Source organism: Poecilia reticulata, linkage group LG20 (genome assembly GCF_000633615.1).
Source record: "Poecilia reticulata strain Guanapo linkage group LG20, Guppy_female_1.0+MT, whole genome shotgun sequence".
Lineage (NCBI taxonomy): Eukaryota > Metazoa > Chordata > Actinopteri > Cyprinodontiformes > Poeciliidae > Poecilia > Poecilia reticulata.
Genome location: NC_024350.1, coordinates 1,809,996 through 1,837,387, shown reverse-complemented (window position 1 = coordinate 1,837,387; position 27,392 = coordinate 1,809,996). Strand labels below are relative to the sequence as shown.

Below are 27,392 nucleotides of genomic sequence, written 5' to 3'. Positions count from 1 at the left end.
TAGGTTAAAGTTAATGTAAATTAAAGTAAAAGTTTAAGTTTTATATTAGTTAAATGCGTGGTTGAACACTTCACATACATGACTTTTTCAGTTGCAGTTTTCTGGTATAATTTGATCCTCTTTTACATACGATTATAGCTGTACAAACCTTACTGGAAATGTGAAACAAGCAATTTGGACACAGTTCTTGCTTTAGTTTTATATGAACTAGATCGTCCTTAAGAATGCCCTGTGATGGACTGCTGACCTCTACAGGGTGTACTCTGCCTGTCACCCATGACGGCTGGAGACAGGCACAGCTCCACCCAACCCTGCTTAAGACCCCATACTTTTATAGGACCATCCACAGAGTCCAATCAGAGCAGAATCAGAATTCCTTCATTGTTGCTGTACAGAAGCACAACACAGCCCATCCCAAGAAAAGACAGACGGCATAAGACATGGGAAGACAGGTGCCTGAGACTGCAGCCGTCTTGGAAGGCGCCATCCTTGAGGGACAAACGTGGTTGGATATAAACTTTCAAGAAATTCACAAAACACATGAGAACAGAAGAATTAAACTGGCATTATCTCCTCAAGCAACTCTGCAAGGTTGCAGAGATGGTGCACCGTTCTACATGCAGGATAAAAGTCACCCTAGTCCTTCGCACAAGGTTTTACAATTGGTCAGAGATGTATGATTGGTATGCTCTCCATACTCCTTTTTTGAATATTTAATTGTCATGCTAGTATCCAATGGTTCCTGTAGTGTATGACCAGTGTTTTTGGTGTGTGGGGGATTAGTGTGGTGGCCAGAGTTTGACGTCAGACGACAGAAATCTTTTATGTTCTCAGCTTGTTTGAAGAACTGCTGTTCTGCCCCAGATTGTCTTGTGATATGATTGGTCACTGTCAATTAGTTTCAAAGCATTATAATTGCATCTCTGCTTCTGGAGCTGTGTAATCTCTACATCCATATCTTAGTTCTATTAATACATCGTCATGGGTTTCAACTATTACATTTTCGACAAGTCATTTTAATCCCATTATTTTTGGAGCCACATTCCCTTAGTCTTGGGGTTTAGTCCAGAGTCTTGTGACTAAATTCTGATCTGTTATTATAAATTATTTGTCTCTTGTCTACAACTTAAAAATGCTAAAAATGTGTTGGTAACAATTCAAATATTACCTGGAATGTCTTATATCCACATGCCACCATTTGAAAGTTTATCTACAAAGATGTTCTGTGGAATTATGGGTATTTTTTGCCACCTATTATGATTATGAACCAGTCTTCTTATGCAAGAATAAAAATGAAACCTCCCCCTTTTTTGTCCTGATGATGCGCTCCAGTTCAGTGCTTGGTGTGTGTTTTTGTGTTGCAACATATGTGACAGTTCACAATGAGCTATTCATCAGATAAACATCTAAAAGGAGACAATCAGATGAGCGCGTCTGACACCGTTTTATTTCTGCATTCCTTTCACATCTCTTGATGCACATGCTTGCCTCTGTAATTAGAGATTATAAAAATGATGCTAATCTGTAGGAGTTTTTTTTTTTCTTTATTGAAGCACACATTAGCTCACCTCATGCTGCCTACGTTGTCTGAGCCAGGACTCCATGTGAAATGGCCTGAAGACATGATCGTATAGAGCCCATTTTCCCTTCGCTTTTTGAAATATTTTCCAGTCAAATAAACTCAATTATGTAAATACGGGGAACAGACCTGTGCAAAAACAAAAACAAAAAGTCCCGGCACAGAGCCAGTTCTTTTTGACTTTTTTTTTTTTTTTAAGTTTTCTGTGTGTCCTCTGTTCCTGAACAAATGAACCATTAGCTTTGCCACTGCTTACTGCAGTGACTGTGTATTGATGTACTCTACATGACAGCTAATCAACATTAGAGCTTTAAGCTGAAGAGATATGACAGGCTTATGGAAATATGATGCATGATTTGACATGGTATCATGTGGAGAATGGTGGCTGTTTACACAGATTTTACACAGATCCTTTTATGGTGTTTTTTTTTATGTGGAAGTTATTTTTAGTGTTTATTGAAAGGATAAATGTGGCATAGTTTTTTCTTATTTGCTTTTCCCACTAGCTTTGTGACCTTGGCTCGGGGTACAAACAAATCACTTCTTCAACAGCCTCAGACTACACTTGAAATAAGACAAAACTAACTTACAAATGATTTTTCGGCAAGAAATTGGAGCTTGTTTTTAGTTAATAATTTCTTAATATTGATAAAAAAAAGTACAAGTTTCACTGGCAAATTATTTCATGTGCGATATGTGAAAAATGTCTTGTTATAAGGGAGAGAATCTACTGGTGGAGCTAGCAGTGTTTTATTAATATTAAGGGATGACTTAAAACAAGCTGAAACATTACTTGTAAGTCAGGTTTGTCTTATTTCAAGATATTTAAGAAATATAGACCAAAATACTAACTAAGATTTTGTTTTTGCGTTGTTAATTTGTAATATCAATGGAAACGACTGTGAAAGTTAATAGCTGTTGCTACTGTGATAAGAATGCTGCCGATTAGTCTCCCATTAGACACCAGTACCAGACAGAGATACTAGCTGTTATTTACAGGCTTTTGCCCCTTAACAGCAAATACTAACAGAACCAGCATAAACCAGGATGGAGATCTGAGCTGCTGCTAAAACATGCACCTTGCAGTTGGATTGTAGAGTCGGCTTAACAAGTCTGGAGGCAGAACCACACAATGGACAGCCCTGAGCATCACTCTGGAACTCCATGGTTACAGCACCAATTAAAATGTTTTTTTTTTATTTATTTCAATTTACACATGGTGATTTGGCACCTTGTACAGGAAACCAGCAAATAAATACAAAAAAGTTTTCTACATATATTACTGTTAGTCTTCTAATGAGCTGAACAGTCTGAATCTATGTAAAGGTAGATTCAGACTTTACATAGGAGGAAAAACAATTGGAGTAAACGAAAACGGTAACGTCAGCACTTTGTTCTCTGTGTTACACTTTACATTGTGGCAGCAGAAAGAATCAAAAGTTAACTCTGACTTTAGAAGAACTCATGGTGGATGCAAAGAGCAACATGGTGATCTCATTGGCTGCTCAGCTGGCGATCCATTCCAACAGCATTGTTGCTGGTCAGCCTGAGAGGGTTTTATGCAAAGAGACAAGGGGGGAAGGAAGTGGCTGGCTCGAACAAAAGACGCTAACTCGGATGAGAGAGGGGCTGATCGATAGAGCCTTGAGAGAGCTATCAATCAGAGTCCCGCTCTAGTAGATTATGCTTTTATTAGTATTGAGCTGACCACTGCTGAGAGAGAGAGACCTTAAAACACTGAGATGCTTCCCACAACAGAGGCAGGAGAAAGCAGAGGGACATTTGTGCTCACCCCCTCCGCCTCCCGCCTCCCAGCTTAATGTGGACTGATTGAAGTGTCGTTGGATCATAACATGTGCAGCTCTGCTGTTTTCACAACGAACGCCAACGACTCACGCAGAGGGGATAAAACGAGGGTGCGGAGCGCAGCACTCTGGGAAATGCAGTTCGTGACGGTGCGGCTAGTAAATTGAGAGAAGTAGATCACACAGCGGCAGAAATGCAATTCCGGTGCTGCTGGCCCTCATTCCCGACCGGCTCTCTAAGGACTAACTCATTTAGGAGCGGCAGGGGAAACTCAATAGCACCAATTGAGAGAATAATATATTGAATCTAACGGGTTGAGTGGGCAGCTTGAAGCACGGTGGAGGACTGTGGAGTTGGAGTGTTTAGTTTCGTGCTCGAGAATCGTTGCGGTGCTCAGAAACACACATATTAATATTGTAAAACATACGCAGGCGGAAACCACACAAACCTTTTTATCCATATGCAGCATGACATGGTTGTTTAAAAGTTACGCCATGCCCTCCACCCCTTTCTAAAGATGTCACCTTTTTAAGATCGTATAAAAAAAATAAATCAAGCATTTAACATAATTACATTACTGGAGGAAAAAAAGAAATCGACATAAAGAATAAGCATCAGTTTGTCTAAACAAGTTTATGTGACTTATACTTTTAAAAAAAAACATCACTGATGAGGAACTTTTAATTAGTAATCCACAACTTCCTGTTTCCCTGGGGCATAAATATGAAGCAACACACACCGCCATCACCACTCCTTGACGTATGATAGACAAGATAACATGCCATCAGTGTAAGGTGTGTTGGTAAAAGCAAATATGTTAATAAATGAAACTAAAGAGTGAGAGTTAGTTGATGTCACCAACCTAGCTTAGCTTAGCTGCTCAACTATGAGAGGTTTTGAGTGGCTAAAGCCTTTCCTCTACCTACATGCCCATTCTTTGATTTTTAAGATGTTATTAAACATTTATTTAATAGTGAATTGACAGCAAAGTGGATAATGAGAGACGGGGGAAGACAAGTCTTGCGTGGAACTCCAGAAAAGGCCGTAAAATCTCACTTTTGGAAGCGTTGGCATTAGGTGAGGCTCTGCCTGGATGTGTTTGGCTAATGAAAGCCCCGGCATCGAGCTGGAAGAGGAGAGGCGAGTTGTACCCTGGGTGGAATGCAGCAGCTTAGAGAATGTAATTACAGCATTATGGTGGAGATAGACTGGATTAGGGTTACGGCAACCGACTGAGACCAGGATAGAGGGTTCGGAAATGACCGCGGAGGAGACATTATCAGCAGTGCTTGAAAGCTTAAGGTTGAACCTTTTAACACACTGCCTCTTCTTCCTTGCCGATTACTCAAGGTCAGGTAGACGCTGACGTAGGAATGCTGCATATGATGCTGCATTTACCACAAAAAACTTCTCAGTGCAGTAAAACGTGCACAAGATATTTACACTCTTTCACTCCGATAAATAAAAATACTTGGGAGTCTTTGTGAGTCACAGTGCTCCGTCCTTGCCCTCAATCAGTGGGGTAATCCACAGAAAATGACTAGATTAAGATGGTTTAAATGCATAAAGTGAACCTGTGGGGAGAATAGATTAAAATATCACTTGAAAACAAGTCTAATTGTGGACCAAAGCTCCTTAATCAAGTTATTTTGTTGGGCTGAATTGAAAACACTTTGATACTACCAAGCAAGGTGTTTTTTTTTATTGATTCCACTCTCATTTCTATTAGATTTCACGTTTTTGTTTTATTGTTGGGGTGCTCCACTATGGTGGTTTGCCTCTAAAATACTCTTAACATGTTTTTATTTCAAGAACCAACTGCTTCAGCTAAACCAGCACGTTGCTTGAAAAGATAATTCCTTGAGAAACACCAAGCTGACAGTTGGATATTTGGTGGCAGCAGAGTTATTTTTTATATATATACATAAGTCACAGCTCATCATGCACACTGTCTCTTGTCTGCAAACATTCAAATCAGTCAACAGGATGAGCAAAACCCGAAGCTTTAGCGTGCACAAAACACACTTAATTAACCCTGAATAAACAGAGATTAAATTGCGGCGTTATTTGATCGGTCTTACACAAATTCCAGCATTTGTTTGTTCTGCGAGGCAAAAATAGGTTTGAAAATCAACTTGCACAGCTCAGACAGACAGTGTTACACAAAAGCATTCATGAACCTCGAACTTCTCCATATTGTAAGAGTTTGTGGGGTTGGAATGGCGTCAGATGATAGATATAATTGTGTGTGTGTGTGTGTGTGCGTGTGTGTGTGTGTGTACATGTATGTACTGGTGCTAGCATTTATCAAAAGAAATTGAGCACAATTTTTCTTTGAAAAAGTAAAACATGATATAATAAAAATGAGTACCAAAATGTAAATATAATCTCTTTTGTTAGAAAAAAAATCTATAAATTTTACTTATTTTGATTAAATGCATGTAACAAGATCTAGATGAACTAAGTAAAAATTATTTACTTAAAAAATGTTAGTGCAAATTGACTTAAGGATTTTTCAAAAAGTAAATCTTACTTGTTAGTTTTTTCATTGCACGTATAGCTTACAGTCTGCAATGATTTTTGAAATGTCAGACCAATAAGTATCACATATTTGTAAAAAATTAAAAAATTAGGGTACGTCTCTTACGGTTTTGCAGATTTAGACCAAATGTACCTGAACGTCTCATACTGCGCATGCACCAACATGGAAGTGGGAAGTTTTAAAAAAAAGTATAATTTTTAAACTTTTTACACTTTTCTCTGCACTGAATGGCAAGTATTGCCAAAGAAGTGCTCTTTTTTTTCTTGACCATTCTCTCTTTCCCAGATGAGATTTTCTTCATTTCATGGGTTTTTCTTCCTCCTCCTCTTCTGTGCGGTTCCAACTTGTGCAATCAGTCAGGTCCAGATGTTACTGAACTATCATCAAAAATGGGAAGAGTATTGAATTAATAGGACTGTATATAATGTAGTATAAACATCAGCTCATCTTTAAATAAATAAGTGTAAAGTTCAGTATTGGTTTCCCACCATTGTGTGTGTTGGCTAAAAAGTTCGTTTGTTACTTATGGCATATTTTTTTGTTAGGATAATACAGTAAAGGGAGTACAATTCATGTACACTACATATTTTCCTCACAGAAAGTCATGTATCTTTTTCTGCTTTTTGGTTTAATACTCTAGAATGTGAAAAGGTTAAAATATAAACACTATTGCACTTCTTCTGTTTTCTGAGATGTATGCTAAATGTCAAATGAGGGTTTTGGTTTATAATTTCCAACTTAAACAAGTAAACACCCAAACCCCGACATCTCTCCTCCACACGGTCAAAGTTCGGTGCATATTAAACATCTGCAGACAGCAGTCGAGCAAAAGTGAGAACGCAAGTTAAATAAGTCTTCATTTCAGCAATCTGAACCTTACTGAGTCTAATTTTTCCTGGGAGATGGTTTTCATTAAAAGGCTGGCTGCAGCCATGACTCTGATTGTAATTGTGTTGACCCAGCCGTGCACAGGCACCGCTCCTCTCCCGTCTCGCTCTTATCAACACGCTGTTCTGATAAGATTTTGTGCTTTCAACCACATTAAACCTCTTATTTATATTAAACAGCCAATAAGTACCCCTGACCCCGTAGCCCGGCATATTGCGCGCACATCGAGACCGCTTGGCAGCACCCTCGCTGCTCTGGGGCCTCGGCTCCAAAACCCACACGGGTCCTTCTTCTTTGTTTACTCGAAGGTCTAATTTTCCTCCATTTTACTCTCCTCTCTCCTCCAGAATGTCTGCTCTTTCTTAACTCTTCTTTGTGACGAAGCTAACAGAGTGTTGTCCCTATGTAGTACTAGTCAGGATGTTACGGATTCAAGCTTATGGTACAGAAGTGCGATAAACTAACAGGTTATAATGAATGAAAGGTTTTTTCAGTGGGTTTGATTGGGGACCGGCTTTGCAAAACTCGTCACATTTCTAGCTGGTCTGCGTCAAGCAAACCAAACCTTTTGGTTTCACCCCTCCCCTCGCCTGTGGTGGCGCTGCACCGAAAACTGCTGAAGGAAGTGACACAAAAACTTCAGAAGAAAACTTCAGCACAACTTTCTTCTTCAAAAAGATGGAAACAAAAATGGAGTAGCATCAGATTTCAGCAGATGTAGGATTTCTCTTATGTCTTAGGTAAAAGACAATGTGCTATCGTCTCGCTAGCGCCTGACTTGCATGTTTGTTTTGGTTATACTTACCCAGAATGCCCTGTGCTATAGTGCACTGCCAGCTTTTGGATTGGCCTCTGGTCCTCTTGACATTCAAACTGCATCAGAGTTCACTTCAGCTGAACTGAGATGTAAGTTTTTAGGCAGACCGTTATTTATTGCTTCTCATCACAGCTTGATTACAAAACGAACCAAACTTTCTAGCCAAACAAACTAGAGTTTGATAAAAATGGACTAAACAGGACTGGTGTGAATGCACCTTTGAACCCACCAACTCCAGGAGATTTGTCCTGAAATGAAATGGCTGATAAACTATTATCAGTTAAAGCTCAGCATTTGCTCAACAACAGTGGGGCCCAAACCAGAGCCACAAGGAGTGGCTCATGAAATAAGTGTGCGGCGGGCTCAGAGACCAGCAGTGCAGAACATCGACCACATGGCAAATGTCACTGGTCCCTTTACTCAAGCTCATTGTTAGCGACAGCTGTCTGTTGGCCTGTGGGAAATCCATGGAGCTTTATCCAGCTTGGACTCCCTGCTGGACCTGCTTCACACTGCTGAACCGGAAAATACTGAGCTAAGCTGAGATGGATACTCAGGCCTCGGTTCTGTCGTCCCTGAATATTGATGACACAACTTAAGAACCATGTGACATTTGAGGTTTTCTTTCTTTTTGTGTGAATACAGTCCATCCTCGTACACTTTGCTTATTATGTTGTTCGGTTAAAACTCTGTTTAGCATGTTGTGCAGTGCAATTTTGTAATTTAAGTTTTACAGGTTGACTTTTCACTTTTCATTTTTGTTATGACAAATTATAGCTTGGCAAAAACACTCTTGGGACAAAACTACACTGAGAAAGATGGCCTGTTTCTGTTTGAACACAAACATCTCTTAGCAGAGAAATATCATTCTAAATTAATTTACACACAATGCTTTGCAAGTTTCCACAACCTGTGACAACCATCACAGTGTGGTGCATAATTTTTTAGTGGGAGGACAGGAGCACAGATGTTTTTTTTTTTTTTGTTTTTTTTTTAACAAATGCAAATCAGAAAACCACAGCAAGCAATTCAGCAGCTGTAATTGTACTGAGATGAAATTGCGACATATATAGAGTACAAGGGGAAGTTGTTTTAATACATTTTATTCAGTGGGTTCAGAGTAAAATGGGCTGGTGTCTGGTTTGGAAACCACTTTTGTTGCATGCCACACTTTTCAGATTTTTATAATGTACCATTTATCAACTTTTTTTACACTTATGAATTATGTTCTGTTTTCTGAAAAAATAAAAATCCAATAAAATGCATTAAAACTTGTGGTGGGGACATGAAAAAGTTTGAAATGGTTAAAGGGCTGTGAAATTTTTTTCCCCCCTAGTTTGCCTATTTTTTAAATATAAGTTGGATGAATGTTGTGGTGTTGCAAGACACCTGCTAAGTCCAGTTATTAGCTACAAGATTTTAGAGTAACATGCGCTGTTGTCTGTCCCTTGATAGGACAGTTCAGGAATGTCGGAGCTTCCTGTGAATGCGCCTTTGGACGATGATGAAGATCAACTCTCCCAGTCACTCTACGAAACGATCGACTGCCCGGACAACATGCCTGCATCGCGCGCTAACATACTTGCACGCAACGGTGAGTTTTGATCTGTTGTTAAACCTAGTCATCCTCATATGTGCAGTGCCTATAAAAAATTGTCACCCCGCTTGGAGATTCTAGGGTTTTAATCGACTTTACAAATCAACCATGATTAACAAAATGGGACTTTTTTTGACCAAAAAAAAAAAAACCTAAAAAAAAAAAAACCCTTTAACATCAAAGTGAAATCTGATTTCTGCAAAACAATGGCAAGTAAATAAAAATATGTAACATAAAATAAGTGAGTTTTTTTTTTTGTTATTCTTTTGTGGCAAGAAAGTCTAATGGTATCCTATGGAAACCACTGAGTACTTTTCTTTTTAGATCGATAGAATATGTACTTGAGCAGCTAACCCCGTGAACCCGTTGCCTGACATTAATAACTGCGCTCATAAAATGCGCATTCCACCTCTTTCCTTCTGGGTCTCGCGCGACATCATCCTCAAAGCCCGATCTCTCCTCTTCACATTCCACAAAACACAATTTCGCTGTTCAGCCACCCCCTCCCCATCCCCCACCCTCCAGGGATTAACGTCAGCCCCAATCCCCCCTACCTTCACTCCACTCCACTGGTTTCATTTGGGTCAATTCCAATTCTGGCCCGAATTAAATCAGCGGGCCAAGATCTTGGCTTCTTAGGTAGATTAGAATTGGCAATTCAATCCTCAAGCAGTCACCGCTGTCATCTCAACGTTGACAGAACCGTTCACATATCCACGTTCAGAGTCTGAAGGTGATTGCATCAGCGCGAGGGACGACAGAGCGTGGCAAGAGGCTATCCCCTCCTCCCTTCTCGGGAAATCAGGAGGTTCTTGAGAAATTGCTAAACAGGGTTGGTTCTCTTTTCAGATTTTAAGTCGAACATTTGCTTTAGAGAAATTTGAGTGAATTTGTAGCCATTTTTTTATGTAGTGTTGCCCTTCTGCCCTTCGCCCGCCCACTCTCCTGTTTCGTTTCCATCCACTCTCTTCCAACTCCCCTGAGAGCGATGCCACTCTGCCACTGATCATGGAAGATCAGACACTGAGTCAGAGGCATCCGACGGTTAATTAAGACTCCAGATCAATAAGGTTTGCTCCTGACACTTTACCTCCATCTGAGCCTCTCTCTCTCCCTCTCTCTCTCTCTCTCTCTCTCACATCTCCATCTTTCCTCTCCTTTGTTCTGTTACTAAAATTATCCAAGTTTTTTTTTTTTTTTCTTGCTTTACACAGCTATGTTTATTTACTCCACTGGCTTTTCAAAACGATGTTCTGATCAACTGTAACTGTGGGTTGCTATGAAAAAAAAAAGTTTTTTTTTTTTTTTTCATACCTTATTGAAGCTTCAGGGGCATCTGTCTCTGCCTGCAGAGTAGATGTCAAACGAGGCAAGTGGAAAAGTTTTGGGGATGTGGGCGGAGCAGCTGCCAATGCGGTAAGCTATCGCAGCTGAAGCTCGGCGCTCTCAGATCTCCGACGCGTCTGTCTCGTCTCGCTGCGAGAAAATGTCGGGATATTTTCCCTCCACGTCTTCAGTCTGCCTCCCGAGTTATTCCGTTATTAACCTGCGTCGAGGTTCTTTGACAGGTCTTCGTCTTTTAAACTGACACACTTCTCCTGTGTGTAGCAAATCTTGGGTTTGCATTTCTAGATTTGACACACGGGTGATATTCAGCAGCTGATATCTAATTGGTGAATTGTCCAGTTTTTATCCAGCCGATTGGTTGGAACTTCCTTGACTTTATTTTTGGAGTAATTTGAGGCGCTGTTTATTTTGCAATTCATGTGTTGTTCAGATATATGCTGCTTCTAGAGCTTTGGCAACCAATACTTCTTAACAATGTTCTGCACTATATTACTAAATATACTAAATATTCCTATTTGGCTTTTGTTGTTGTGATAGAAGAAATCAGTATCATATTTGATTCAGTTTTCAATGTTGCAAAAATATATAAGTGCCAACGGCTTTGAAAATGTCGAGTTATTAGAAGGGAATTCTACATGTAGTATGCAGTTAGATGTGTAAATGCTGTTTTTTTCCTTGAGGTACTGAATATATCTGCATATATCTACTGCATATATCCCCAAGCATGCACCCTGCGAGAGATTTCTTTCATTTGAAACGTGAAGTCTTGTAAGTCACTTTCAAACTTGCACATTGAAAACTCTTAGCTTGATTTGAGGCATCCACCTCAGAAAGTATCTAGTTGTCTGTGTATTAACATCTATTATTCCTTTAATTCTTAAAAAAGTGCTGGCACAACTGGAAAAACCAATGCTGTGTGATGCTGAAATGTTTTCATACCTGATAGTCCAGCAGACTCAGTTCGATTGGGGACCAAAATTGCGATGTTACATTTTCTGGTGTGTTTTGGTTTCACACTGCTCTGTGGAACGATCCAAACTATTGAAAAACCTGTTCACCCAGTTGCCTGTGGAGGCGCTGCAGCAAGAACTACTGAAGGAAACGGCATGGAAGCCTCTGAAGAAGACATGAGAAATCAGTATTGTATTTCCTTCTCCATAAAATGTAAACAGAAATGGAGTAGCATCAGATATTAGCAGTTAAAGGATTTTTCTTTTGTTTTTGGTTTTTGGTTAAAGACCATTTCTCAAACTACCACTAGAGTTTGTTTTGGTTGTATTTACCCAGGATGCCCTGCGCTGTAGTTTGCTTCGCTTGACATTGAACTGTGACAGTGTTCACTTTAACCAAACCGGTTCCTGGGTTTTTAGGTGGAGCAGAATTAATTTTTTGGTCCATATCAGAGTTCGATTATGTATTCTCACCTTCCCAAACAAACTGGATTTTCAATTCAAATAAACTAGAGTTTGATTAAAGAGGACTAAACAGAGCTGGTCTGAATGCACCTTTAGTCTCATCTAACCTACATTACCTTATTCCACATTTGTTGAAATGTAAGTTTTGCTGAGCTTCAAATGAAACAATGACTACTTTCCATAAAGAAAGGGCAGGAGTAGTCTCATCAACCCAGAGCCAGAAATCTGACCATCTCTTTTGTCCATTTTAACATTTTGAAGCATCATTGGTGTATTTTTCTTCTGCCTCTCTAATAAATGACATATTTTCTTGTATCAAGGTTAGTTGTTTTGTTCGTATGACATTCGCCAAAGTGTCATATTCATTCAGAGAGTGCCTGGAGGGATAGGCAGACTATCTTACTAAGTCGACCTTGGTCTTGATTTGTCCATCATGCTGATTGGTTGGTTGGGTCCTTTCTTTAGTATGTTCGTCTTTGAGGTTTTTTATGCCAGGCATAATCGGTATATGCTCTGATTTCTAACTATCATTGTAGTTTTTGAGTCAAGGGGCGTAAATACTAGAGCCCAAGCAATTTTCCTCTACCATTTCTTCTAACATTTAATGTTGGTTCATTAAATAAAATACACATTCTGATATTTGTATTTAAATTAAATATATACATTGTGACATAATGTGGACCTGCCAACTGAATTTTATTTCAAATCGTGGTTCTGTGCAACGTGCGAATATCTCAAATTGGCTCCTCGCTTTGACACGAGATGTTTGATGGTAAATGTCTGCGGGCTTTGACAGCGAGTAGCCGGCTCCCCTCTGTCTTTTTCTGGGTGTTATTTCAGACGGACTCAGACATATTGCCTGGTGCACGAGACGTGACAGTTGTGGTTAGAGGACAGATGTTGAGACGGGCTCAGCGAGGTCAGGAAACACACAGCCGCCAGGGCATGACTGACAGCTTGATGTGGAGTGTATCTAAACCTGCTAAATTACTGAATCATGAAGGTTAGACGTTGGAGTTTGAGTTGTGGCGCCGTACACACCTTGCGCGTTGCCCAGACGCAGCTGAAGACAAATACACAACCTCTGCTCGCTTGAGTCATGCAAACATTTAGTGCTTTCAGAACTTAGTGGATTTTTTATTTATTTTTTGGTCTTCAGGAAGACCAAAGATAGAGGAGTCCCCTAATCAAATCAGGTGTTTTTTTTTCTTTCCTCTTTTGCTCGGCTCCATTATGCAGCTTCTGCTTCCATAAATGAACCGAGACTCAGAGCTAAATGAAATGGAAAGGTTTTGATGCTGAAAAATTAAGACCTGGCTCTAATCATGAGTTATCGGAGTTGGCGGCAAATCAATACAGCGAAAATGTAAACTTGTTCCTGCCCAGCCGTGAGTAGTCTCTGTCCTGTAAAGTCAGCTAAAAGACGCAGCGCTCCAACATTTCACATACAGTGTTTGATTTTCTTTCTTTCTTTTTTTTTCTCTTTTTTTTTCTGAGAACAGTTCTTTTGTAATTGTGCAGCTGGGTTAAATATGGGAATCGTGATTACCATGGCAACACTATAGATATTGATTAAGTGACATTTGCTTTTAAGCTGGTACAGTGGTATCGTATTGACTGTAATAATAATTTTTCTTGAACTGTGGGAGTTGCCTCTTACGGTCTGGTGTTCCGAGTTACTGACAGCTTCAGCTTCACATGTGCTTACATTACGCATTTGTGCACCATGTGCAGTAGTGTTTGAAAAAATACTCTATTTTGTTTCAATTGTTCTTGATGCCTTCTCCTCCAATATGACCTCTGATGACGAATTGAAGAAGAATATGTCAATAAAGTCCATTTTCCCCTCAAAAGGGGAAATTACATCGAGATTTAGGGTAAAAAAAAAACCCAAACACTTCCAGCGGAAGGATATGGTAAACATAAGATTTTTATTCCAAGGTCATTTGGATCGCACACGGCTTCACTTGGGTTGTCTGTAATAGAAAAGCGTCGCTAGGTGTGGGTTTCACATGCTGGGGTGAAAATTGGGACTTGTGGGCTGAAGCGTTATGTGTTGGATCCCGAGCAGATTCACACCAAGTATCGGTGCCTTACTAACACCTAGATTTGGACCAGAGTTTTGGAACCACAGAGCTGGACTTGTTTGACTGTGAAAAAAAAAATGAAAATGTTTGTTGTAATGTGTACTGTAGAGCTTAAGGTGCAAAACCCTGCAGTCAGTGTAGCCAAAAGAAATCATAAAAAAATGGTAGGAACCAGTCAGAAATATTGTGAACTTTTTACTCCATAAAAATAACAGCTTTCTTATTCTTTCTGCTGTGAGCAATCATAATAATAATCATTGACAGGCCATGTTTTCAAGTAATTATAAATTTTTGTATTGAGGTAATAGTTTCTCATACGCATATACCAAAAATGATGCATTTCACACTTGGGTGATAAAATGATTACGGAGCAGCATCTTCATGCCTGGTTTGTACAGTTAGCTTTTTAGCCTCAACTCTTAGCCTCCCAACTTTTAGCTTTCACATTTCCAGATCTCACCCATTTCATGACACACACAAGCTGAAAACTCGAAAGGATAAAACAGCAACTTGGAGCTAAAAATTGAGTTTTCCTGTTATTTTTTTGAGCCTTACTTTCTCTCTTTTTCTCTCTTGCAGCCTAAGAGAATAGTGAGGTGTTGGAGGGAAAACAATGTGCAATTTTCTTTTAATCCACTCTTCTCATAACATGATTTCAATACCTCTGACATTAACTGTACACGCAACGCGATGAGCTCCACAGTGAGGAACGCTGCTGTGAGGACATTGTGGTAATGCTTCTATATGGTGCATTTTCTGATGGTGTGCTACAAGGATTAGTGTTGGGACCATTCCGTTTTATCTTATTTATTAGTGAGCTATCAGATTGTTGCCCATCAAATGTAACCTGACCGATGTATGGAGATGCAGATAAACAATCCACTCAAAAAACCTTGACAAGCAAGCCTCACTGGAATGAATATTCTAATTTTAATAAATATGACAGTACATTTCCATTGACATCTATTATTTTTAATGACAACGTACAGATGACTCAGACGTTTAAGTTGTTCCAGTTGCTCCAGGAGAGATTGCTCTGACCCTTCTGTCCTCTTCCATCCGGATTTATGTTTTTTTTTTTTTTTTTTTTTTTTTACAATGTGTGGGCTGCTGTGTGAGGAAGCATGACCTTTCTTAACTTTGTGTCCAGAATATCTAAGGGTGATCCCCCCTGGTCCCATGAAGGAATGTGACAGTCATGAAATTGACAGTATCCCAGACCTTTACCGTTTTCAAAGCTTTACTGGAACAATCTGTCATGATTACCTGAACACTCTGTCCAAAGGGGTTTGGTTAAATAAGATGCGGTGAGTCATTTTAGAAGGTGGAGCGATAAAATCTTCACATTTTCACAGTGAAGCGATTCATAATAAAACCTGTGCTCACTTTTTCCAAGCTTGCAGTAAGTAATCACTAATTAACTCCATGCATCTTAAATATGTCTTTCTTGCAGAAGCCTTTGTCATCGAAGCCCATTTTACTAAATGTCCAGATCAATTGTGCTGATGTGGGAATGGGTCCTGTAACATGGTGGAAACCTGCCGGAAAAATGGCCCAGACGTTCCCCCCTGTGTGCATAAAGACATTGGTTTTCACCGGTGTGTACTTAGAGTGATTACCTGCTGCAGTCCATGTATGGGTTTTAAAGCCACGGCAGCAGGGATCAACTAATGATCTCTCCTCCAGTCAAATCAATAGGCCAAAGTGTCAGAGAGGGAAGGAGGACGCGAGAGAACACAGAGGAGAAATCATAAAGGAGAAGGGAGATTGTGTGGGGCTATTAGTGTGTCCTCTCACCTTACAGTTCAGTGTTCGAAGGGGCAAAGCCTGGTCAGCAGACAGACGGAGAGAGAGGAGTCAGGCGCTGGTCTGTGGGGATGAATGCAGCCAGGTGGCACTGTAGGTCTGAGAGCTCATCAGTCTGTGGATGAGGGAGGAAGAACATCACCACTTCAGTAGTACAAGAGTTCAGCACAAGTGAGGGGTGCACTTACACAGGATCTTGGAAGCAGCTTATCTTCTTTCCCCCAAATTTCAACAATTAAGATTAATTTTTTTTCACCTTTTGTCAACCACAAACATGAATGTCTTTCAGTGGGTGTTCATTTAAAGGGGCAGTATTAAGTAAAAAATACTGCCCCTCAAAAAAGCTCAAAAAAGTCAATTTTATTCCCTCATCAAAAGCAAACCTGAAGTGTTGACTTGATTCGTTCATGCATGTTTGAGAAATTCTTTCAACTCTGTGGCAACCATTCAGATGTGCAAAACACCTGGGTGGACCCAACTCTGCCTTTGAGACGAAGCTCCTCCTTGGAGCTGCAGTTTCCAACGAACCTCCGCCCTCAGAACAGCCCTCCCCCACTCAGCTCCTTCAGACTAGCCAGCAGCAATTAGCAAACACTTGGTGGAACTGCGGATCTGCTGAACTTATAGTACAGGCTTCTTCTCAGTGAAATGCTGATAAAAATGTTGTTAAAGGGTTAATAGTGGAGAACTGCTGTGATGAAAGAACCTGTTTTTTTTTTTTTTTTTTTTTTTTACAAACACAGAGACCCAATTTCAAGGTGTTAAATTACAAAGTCAAATTTATCTTAAGTCATATTTGATATATTTATAAAGAGGGCTTTTTTATAGCAACTCAAGGTAACATAGATACTTGACTGTGCTATAAAATGGCACTTTATGCCTGGAGAATACATTATACTGCCCTTTTAATAACCAACACAAACTAGGGTATAATTGCAAAGTCAATGGAAGACATTCATTAACTGGTTTTAATTTTTATTACAAATCAAAATCTGAACAGTGAGCCATGTATCTGCATTTAGCCCCTTATACCTCTGACTGAAAACTGAAAAACACCACAGTCCACACCAACTAGAGTTCAGCTCTGCCTTGTTTTATCTTGGAATACATCCTGCAGTTTTGTGACGTTCTCCGAAAGAGAACATTAGTATAAACAGCATGAAATAATAAAGCACCTATGATCTGATTGTCCACTTCCGAACTAATGCACTACAAACGTTGGTTTGCGATAAAGTTCAAAGGGTGCAAATATTTTTTGACAACGACATAAAAAGTAAAACCTACTGTATCTCTGATTATTAGGTAGTTTATTGATTTTTTTTTTAAACTAGTTTTCTCTGAGGCACAATCCCAATGAAATTCTGTGTTCCAACACTGTAATTAATGATCACCATAATCGAATTGACTTTAATGTGTTTCAGCTGTTAACTGTAATTCTGTTAAGCTCTAACATTTCGGCTTACTTATTACATTACTGCTACTTGGCACACGGCGACCAACAACTTCTGCTCCGTGTTTTTTTAGCAGGACGCTAACTGGAATAAGGGGACCGGCGGCGTTTATCTGCCTCGGGACGAGGTGGCTCATAAGTGGCCATTTCTAATAACAGTGAGAGCATCAGGTCGCAGCGACACGGTCATGTTACCGGGGAACTCTCCTGCCACACAGAGCCTCCTGTGCAGAAACACTGAATAATCCACTTTGTGAGAGGACTGGTTTTCTGTGGACTATTTATCATAATTGGTCATATTTATTCCCATGTGAACTCATTTTAAAATTGTGCTGATTATTCCCAATAGCTTCATAATATTCATGTTTTTTTTTCTCCTCTGTTTTTTCCACAAACAAAAAAGAAAAAAAATTGCATAAAAGGTTCTTGTGTAGTTTCTTTTTTTTTTTTTTTTCAGGATTGTTGAGGTCATAAAAAGCTAAATAACAGCATTTTTCTGATTTTTCAGCCAAGATATGAGTTCTGGGGTCGGGTAGAAAACAATAATTGCATTCACAGCGCTCAGGTTTTTGAGGTTATTTTTGCTCTGGTGCTTTTAGATAAGGAACAGCTTTGAATAAAAAAAACAAAAAACTAAAACTAAAACAACCCCACAATAATCACGAGTCAACTTTTATGAAGTTGAGTCTTTTATGAAGTTTATGAACAGCTGGTACAACATTCCATGCACATTAGATAAATCAGAATGTCCTCTATTAAGTCATTATACCAATAAGAAAAGTTAGAAAAGAACATTTTCCCATAACAAAGAGCTGCAAATGTACATCTGGATGGCTGATGGATGCGAAAACCTCTAGATCGGATCTGCTGTTCTCACCGCTGAGGCTGTGAGCAGCTGGTAAAAGTCAGCTGTGGTAAAACTACCTACTCGGTGGCTTGATTTGAACCACAGTGCTGCTTCCTGTTCAGCCCAGGTTTTTATGAACTCAAGAGCCCGTCCCCACAGATCTCTGTGCCGTTTGGATTGTTCGACCTTTGCCTGCCTTGCTTTGTTTCCCCCGGTTACACAGTCACGTTGGCATCAAGTGCAACGAGGATAAGGAGCGTCGGTTTTGCGGGTTGGCTGCTTTGGCTCATTATGCTGACAACTGCAGAACACAAAGTGCTCCGGTTTCTCTAATTATTTTCACCTTTCCGAGCATCACCGCTGGCCCGGCTGTGGCTTTCCAATAGCCGCTTAACACGTGTGTGCATGTGTGCAAAAGTGAACGAGTTTAACAATGTTTCATCTGCACTTTGGCGTCTTGTGTCAAGAGTTCCTGGCTGGGAATTTTTATGAAGCTCCCAGCTTCCAATTAAAGCTGTCCTTTGCTAAGTGCCAGGCCGTCATGAAAGAATACGAGGTGATTATTTGTAATGTATTGTCCTGAAGAAGACATTGTGTGAACACAAGCGAATGCTACATTCTTGGGCGTGTAAGTGACAACACAAAAACATACAACCTTTTGTATGACGGCACAAACCGCTGCATTACTCCAGGTTGGACCCATGACATTTTCAGTGCAATAATGAGACACCTAAACTTAGCAACGAGGGACGTACTGACCAAATTATTTTTTTGTCCCTCTTACATATCTGAATTATTTAAAAGGAGGCATTCACCATTTGTTTCTTATTTTAGTTCAGTACCATGCAGCTAAATTTGTCAGCAGCTTCTTCAAGCAGCTCTGTTACAGTCGCTGGATAAATGAGTTACAATTTTTCCTTTGGGGTTAGTTATTTAATATTTGAAATGTAACTGAATTGAACATGCTTAAATATTTGATGCTTTAACTTGTAGTGAATTAAATGCAATCAATAACCTGGGGCATATGTTAGCATTACGATTGTTTTCCATTTCATTTCCTTACATTGTAGAGAAAGCCATTTCGGTTTTTCTTCAGATATTTTATTCCAACAGGAGTTCCCACAGGACAGCCATGTTTCCTAACATAATCTGACTCAACATGCAGTTAAACCTAAAATTCATTTCATTTCATTTTTTTATTTATTTTTTTGTTGTCTGATTGGAAATGACACAGGTATCTCTCGAAAGATAACTCAATGTGAAATGAGTACAGATAAAAACTATATTTTTCCTGTCATCATTAAATAGTAAAAGTTATCTACTTTACACCTTTATAACATTGCAACAATCCAACATTGCAACAATCATTCCTGCAATTGCTGACCAACTTTCCCCTGGTTTTGGTAATGAACTCCAAAACATTTGAAGTTTATTTAAATTATTAAACCTTATTAGAATTCAAGTTGTCTGTATAAATGTTCTGGGTGACTCCAGAACATTTATGTTGCATCCAGTCAGGATAAACATGTTAATGAAGATATTATTTTAAACATAAATCTGCCAGAGCTATTCATAATTTTGGATTCAGTCATATTGCTTCAATCTTCAAAAATGCTGCCTTTTGCTCCTCTTGTTAATGCACTAGGATGTTTGCTCTCTGTTTTGAACAAGGCTGGAACTTCAGTTCAGTTCATTAATTTTGATGAATGAGATGCAAAATTGTAACTGAAGTATTTACAATTCCAGTCAAATTAAGTGACTGTAAAGAGCGACGCAGAGAGAAGCTGAAGATTTCTAAATATGGAACTAAGTGACAAAAATTCCATCCTATAAAACAGAGACATTTCACTTTTCCCCCAATATATCTGCATGACTTGCAGCACAAACTGTGAAGCTGCTGGCTTAATGATTATTAGAGATGTTGTTGCATGTAAGTCCAGTTGGACCTGGATGGTTGGATGAACCACACAAGTTGTCAAGATACCATACCTGTCATTCGCTGCACTTCATGAAGCAAACATCAACAAAACAATATTGTAGTAAATTTTGTGTTTAATACTTGGCTACTTCTTCCAGAACTGATTCTCACATTAGTAGAGGAACTGCAGACTTTAGTAACGTCTCTGATAATTAGCCATTAATTATCAACAGATTCCCAACCAGAGTTTTAACTCTTCATTGGCACAGCATAAGTGAGAAATTTAGCCTTGTCGTAGCGACTTGAATTAATGATATCACTTCTTTTTTCACTTAGAATAATGCAATTAATGTAACTTCTGTCTTCTGTTTTCCATGTTTACACAAGACTCTGGGTAAATAACAGTCTTGAGTGTCAAAGTCTTTTTCTTTGTCGTAGACCATGCATCTAAGATACATTGATCATCAGAGCCCTCATATCTGTGACAAATGACTCTAGTTACTCCACGATTTATACATTTATTTATTTTTTTATTTACATACGGTGTACGAGACGTTTGTTTTCCGTCCATGGTTTTCTCCTCCTCTTTGTTTTGCTTGAGCGAGTCCTTATACTCAGCTATACATTTCACTGCTGTGCTGATTGCTGCTCAGACTTTCCTCCGCCGTGTTCATTCATCATGTGCATGTCTTGCCCCCACCACCGTCAAATTAAGAACTCTCTCGTTGGAATCACGCCAGGGTAAATATTGTTGTCTGCTGTTAGTGATTAAGCACAATTGTTCCTAAGCTATTAGGTTTGGGAAAATGGCTCTGTTTCATAATGGAAACATAAGCAAAGGCCACAGGAAGTTCTGAAAAGCCTTCCCTTTAATGGCGAGCAGGTGATCTGGTAATGGGTCTTGACTTTGGGCTGATGCGTGTGTCATAGCCTGAGTGAATCGTCCGACTGAGCGTTGTAATTCCACTTCTCATGCAGCCGAGCGGCTCCTCCGCTGCCCTTGGTGCCGAGTGCCAGAACATTCCCCATTGACTTTGATTCCTGAGGAGCAGCAAAGGAGCAATTGTGGATGTCCTCAGCAGGGAGGGTCGGGAGGGACAGAATACAGATCAGGGAGGCTCTCCTCGGCGTTCGTCCTTGAAAATGGCTACTTGTGTCAAAAAAGTTTAGTCTGTAGTAATAGTAGACTTGATTCTGGATGGCAGGTCTTTTAAGCTCCCTTTATATCTCATAATGTCCTTTTTGTGGTTGTCAGTTGCTAGCTGCTATTTGGCAGGTGTACTTGATTACAGTCAGAATGTGTTTGTCTTTGTATCGGTCAGCTCATTCACAGGGTTATGAGACAGAGACGGATGAAAAACAACCCAGATCCTTTGTATTCCTCAGATACCCAAGAGTAATTTATTACCAGTTTCCAGTCTTTGTCGTTGGTAAAACTTTGACCTGTCAGGATCAATTTTAGCTAATTCTGATTTGATTTGAAGAACTAAAATGACTACATGAAAATGACATTCTTTTTTTTTTGTCTCGTTTTTCTGCTGTAAGTAGTCATTAATAATTTATAGAGGTGACATCATGTCGCTGTGGTACAATGGTCATTTCAGAAGTATGCATCTGAAATTAGCCTAGTTAGCACAGGTGGCATTGCAAAGAAAATGTTCTGCATGTATATTTCAATGGCATGAAAAAAAATCACTTTTTATAAGGAATGAATCCGGCTCTAGTGGCTAAGTCTTTACAGCAGCAACACCAAGAAGAGTTTTTGCTTGCATGTTATTTGTGTGTTGTTGTTTCAATATGGTGTTTAGTGGTCAGAAAAAAAACTGAATTTTTTAGCTTCCGACCCGTTTCTCTGTGTGTCTTTGCTTTTCTTGAGAATCAAAATTATTTTCTGATAAACAATCTGCCTTTTTTTAGAACAATGTTCCAGTTTCCTGTGTGCTTCGCATTGCCAGCGTTCCCCTGATTAGCACTCGTTTTAACCTTTTTTACACCAGCGTCCTTGAAACAGTCTTATAGGAAATGTTCATTGTGCAGTCACACAGTGTTGCTGTCCTTGTCTGAAGTTATCTGTTGGCTGGATGCTTTATCTTAGCAATTTGAGAAGCAAGATATTATTATGTTTATCACACCGCGTCTTTGAAGGAAGCGGAGTCTGAAGTTGCTTCAGTATGATCACATATTTGTCAGATATTGTGCTATCAGGCCTCCCTGACTGTATGGAATTGAATATTGATGGAGTTTTTCAAGTTTGAAAGTCATACTTTTGAAGAAACTTATGCAAATGCTTCCCGCTTCCATTTCTTTTGCAGGCCTCTACCAGCTCTCTCCAACTGTGAACATGCCACAAGACGACACAGTGATGATCGAGGACGATAGGCCGCCCCTGCTTCCTGCCCACCTGTCTGACCAGTCGTCCTCCAGTTCCCACGACGACATGGGCTTTGTGGGAGAAAACCCAGTTGTCTGGATACGTGAGGTGCCCAGTCATAATGAATGGTAGGTTGCGAGTTGTTCTTTAGAACTAGTTAAATTTTTCATGTATCGTTGAACTCTAGGTAACCCTTGGCGAAGGGAAGCAGGATGCTGGTTGTTTTAAGATTTTTAACTAAAAAGAATAGTTGCTGTGAAGTATTGCCTATTCATATCTCTAAACCTCATTATATTTTGCCAAATGTTAAGCAAAGTATGGTGGTAAGGGTCGCTGTGGTGGCGCATGGGTTAAGCACAACCCACATATGGAGGCCCTAATTCTCGACGCGGCTGTCACAGGTACGATTCCCGGCCTTGGCGACCCTTGCCGCATGTCTTCCTCCTTCTCCCATTACCTCCTTTCCTGTCAATTCACTATCAAATATAAAGGCCACTAGAGCCAATAAAAAACCTTAAAAATAAATTATGGCAGACCATGAGGCTAAGGTCAACCCAATTAAATAAGATAACCATTTCACCACATGAGTGGTATCCAAACTTTTTGTCCTGATTGTTAAAACTGGCAAATTTAAATTACTGGCCATCCATAAAACTCATTAAATTAAAAATGCTAAAAATTAGTTTTTTTAATCTTGTAGTTTTTCTACTTGCTCAACAAAAAACAAACTTTTTAATGACACTTAAACAGGACTTTAGACTTACTAAGAGGAAAAAATGTCAACATTTTTTGGGGGTTATCAATTGTTGGCCAAAACCTACTATTCCAGACCTGTGGTCAGGGGCTGAACAGAATCACTGTATGGGCCACACATGGCCCCAGGGCCACACTTTGGACACCCGTGCATGACGTTGCACATACAATATAAAGTTGAAAACTATAGTACTATGTAAACTATGGCATTATCGCTTATACTGAGTAGTTAATAAATAGAGTGCATGTGAGTTGTTAGCCAGTGGAGATGATCTGTGACATAAAATCTAAACTAAATAATTTGAAGTTAGTCGTTGTAACATGTCAAAATGTGAACAGTGTCGCACTGGACGACAAGGCTCAGTGTAATTTATGGTCTGAATTGAAGCAGGTCATCCAAACGACTCCTTAGCAACCAAAAAAAGAAACATACAGGATTGTGATTTTATGTTGCATGAAGGTTATATCTGAGCACAAATGTCTACACGGCTTTTAGTATAAACTTGTGTAACAGTGTGTTGGTGTGTGCGCTGTGTTAAATAATTGATTAGCAGTAGAAGTCAAACTGTGAGTAAAAAGACTCTCTGGGACTCAAAGTTCCTCCACCTCCTCAACTCCAACCACCCATGGGATTTTAGTGCCCGACTCAGTGTGCAGACCACTGGCCCGGCTGCAGCACCTCGTAATAAAATGAAGCCAAGGCTCATCAACCTTGTCAGAACACAAAGTCTCTGTTGGGAATGGACCGCTTAAGCTGAGGAACCCTTTTTGCACCAGGGTTGTTAAAAAAAAAAAAAAGGCAGACATTTTAGCAGTTCAGCAGCGCTAAGGTAGCACAGGCATTCACCTTAATGCTTTAATATATTTTTTGTTGTTTTTTTAAGCTGTGTACCTGTTTTTTTGTTGTTGTTTTTTTTGCGTGACAATCTTAGACTTTACACCAGAGATAGACTTGCTGAGTCAATTTTTTTTTCCCCACAATTCAAAGTTTTCCTCTCCCTAAAGTCTCCCCCATCTCCCCCTCTGTTCCTCTCTTCCTCTGACTCATTTATTATGGATGAGTGGATTTGCTCAGCATGCCTGCTGTTCATGATGTCAGAGGTTTGTCATAGTGGATTAGGTCTACAGCATATGTCTGAAATGCACTCAGACTTCCTCACGCCCCGGCTACACACACATGCACACGCACTCAGACCTGTGCTGCCCACACACAACCACGGTGTGTTGACGCGCACGGGGCTGGAGTTTTACCACATACCGGAGCCTGGGGTTATTCTGAATAATTCATGTTTTGAAGTCACAGACACACATCAGGCACACATTGGCTTTTACTCACCAGCTAACAGCTGGCTACAAACAGTGAGAGTGCATCGTCTTTCTGACTTACTTATACCGTTTCTCATTTTCCTTCCAACATCCCATTGCAAAAAAAAAAAAAAAAAAAACACCAAGGGGGAGGTGGAGAAGAAGGGGGGCTGTGGGTCAGCCAGACTCCAGTGTACTGGAACTGTTGCTTTTTAATTAAGCTCTTGCTATAGTTGAAGTCAAGGGTCTGTGTAGATTGAATATGTATTGTGCAGAGCTGGGAGAGTCTCACCTTTGCCCTCTATTATTATCCAGCCGTCTGTCCTCATGGGAGAACCTGGCCGAGGCCACAGCTATGAACATGCTGTGCATACGCAAGAGTGGCTGGACGGCTTGTTAAATCAGCGTGTTTTTAGACTCTCCCTCTTGTCCTCCTTACTGTCCCTACAATTGGACAAATTAGTGTTTTCCGTCTCCTACCTCTAATTCCTTTTGTTCCACCAGATTCCAGACACAACGCCTTGGAAAACGTATACACACCCAACGAGGGTCAGACAACCACAAACCTAAACGTATTTAATTGGGATTTCATGGTAGACCAACTCTAAGCAGTGCCTGATTGTAAAGGCGAGGAAGAATGATGCATGATTTCACAGTCTATTACAAATAAAAAAACTAGAAAAGCGTGGTGTACGTTTGTATTCAGCCACCATTATCTCTAAAAAATATACAGCTTCGGTACAGTAGAGTCCTGTAAATACTTAAGAACTTCAATAAAAACATTAAAGCTGGCTATGTTAACAGTTAAAACATCAAATATACCTTAACGTCGTGTTTTGATCTCTGTTTTACTTCAATTGTCTTTTCTCCAGACTTCTCTTTGGTCCATCCTCATCATCGGTTATTAGCCTATGACAAAACCTCTGTGACGGGACGGACTTACAGAAAACAAACTATATTTTCTCAATGTCCTTCGTTAATCCCATCTAGCCTATCCCATAAAGCGCTGCTGAATGAGTCGGTTTTATAGGAAACGAATAAAGTAGGAATGCGAATTTTTAACAGTTCTTTTCGTGTAATAAATGTTAGGAGCGGTGTGTTTCTCTTCAAACCAACTTTAAAAGTCAAAGAGTCTCGATGCTTTAGTCTAAAAGTCTGATCTTGGTTGCAGAGGGCCGTAGAGGAGTTTGTGAAGCTGACAGAGAGCAGGATGGTGATGGAATCCAGCATGTGCTGTCTCCTGGGTTTCAGTGGATAAATAAAGGCTTTAAATTATTACTTTGCATATCAGCACTAAAGGTTGCTCAACACCAGGTCCCGACCCTCCACATTAATTTCTTCTGCTGCGTCTCCCTCCTCCTCATCCTCCTCATCCTCCTCCAGGAGCTTTAATGGAAAGCCAAACAGGAAGAACCATGTCAAAGTGATATTAAGCAAGACACATACAACACACCGGTAGATATAGTGTCCAAATAATATGAATAAACAAAGAGATAAAAGGATTTGCTAATTGGAGCTGGACGCCATTTCATATTTATGGCAGATTTAGTCGAGTAAAGCATGAAAAAAATAAATGCCTCTTCTCTCCACCTGGTTTTTGTCTCAGGAGTTGATGGAGTGCAGTTGTGCTTTCATAAGGGCGTGTGTGTTTTCCCCCTGCTCTCAGACCCGTACTGTCTAAATATCCTAAATCCTAAACCAAGATCTAGGAAAAACATTTCAGTTGAGGGTACTCAAAGGGTCAGTCCTGTCAGGTGTGCAGTGAACCGCAGTAAATCTACGGCCTGAAGTGTTATTTTCGGCGTCTCGGCTCCATCGCACGTTCACATGTAAACATGTTCCTTTCACAAAAGTCGCCGCATTATATGTGATCTTTACTGAAACGCTACCTACTTTGTCTTTAAGGAATAATAAAAAAGTTACTTTTCAGCTTTTCTGTGACAATATATGTGTGAGTGTGTGCTTAGGAGAAGTTTTGCTGCAGCATCCTGGCTTTGATTGAGGGGGGAATGAAAGCGTCTCTCTTCTCAGAAATTCAAACTCTCTCTTTCGTCTCTCTTTCGTCTGTGAACTCACGGTGATCTTTGTTCTTTTCTTAAGTCTTAAATGTTAGTTTGCAACACAAACTAACATTTTAATTGCTCAAGCTGCAGTTTTCGTCACCTTGAATTTCCCCCTTTTTTAAAACTACAAACTTCACTGTAGTTAAGATTTTAGTTGATATGTTATTACAAAGTAGCAAATAATTATGAAGTGGAATAAACAGAATACATGTTTTTTTTATGTCTTTTATGACCAAAACCTGATTAGTGTGGCATAGATTTTCCCTCCAAAATCAATGCTTTGTTGAATATTTAGGAGCAGTCACAGTCATCTAGAGGTTTTCACCCACAAAAAGAAATATTTGACCATCATGCTTTCTAAAAGAACATTTTGTATGTGGAGTATCCATTCTTGTCATTTTCACGTCTTACTACAGATTCTTGACTGGATTCAGGTCAGGACTTTAAATAGAAACCTCTAACACTGCAGGTATTTTTGCTGTAACCTGTAGTGCAAATATCAAGACAAGACTAACTTACAAATATATTTTCAGCAAGGCATTGGAGGTTGTTTTATAGCAATAATTTCTTAATGTTGAATTTTAAAAAGTGGTATATCCATAGGCAGATTATTTCACTTATACCATGGGGAAAATGTATCGTTATGGAAGTAATCTGCTAGTGGAACTATAACTTTTTACTAAATATTCCATGAATTACTGACTTTAAAAAAGCTCCCATGTCTTGTTGAAATGTTAGTTGAAAGTTACTTTTGCCTTTTTTCAAGTGTGCTAAGATATTTACACAAAAAAAGAGACCAAA

General features: G+C 39.6%; 1 protein-coding gene across 2 annotated transcripts in view; it reads left to right on the top strand.

The window, feature by feature from the left end:
• The window catches only part of LOC103482325 (partitioning defective 3 homolog), a 384,595-nt gene that overhangs the window by 199,769 nt on the left and 157,434 nt on the right, over positions 1-27,392 (top strand). For both annotated transcript variants that reach the window (XM_008438421.2, XM_017301982.1), the window contains exons 15-16: positions 9,088-9,226; positions 22,412-22,598. In XM_008438421.2, the coding sequence (XP_008436643.1) occupies positions 9,088-9,226; positions 22,412-22,598 (326 nt within the window). The remainder of the gene's footprint in view (positions 1-9,087; positions 9,227-22,411; positions 22,599-27,392) is intronic.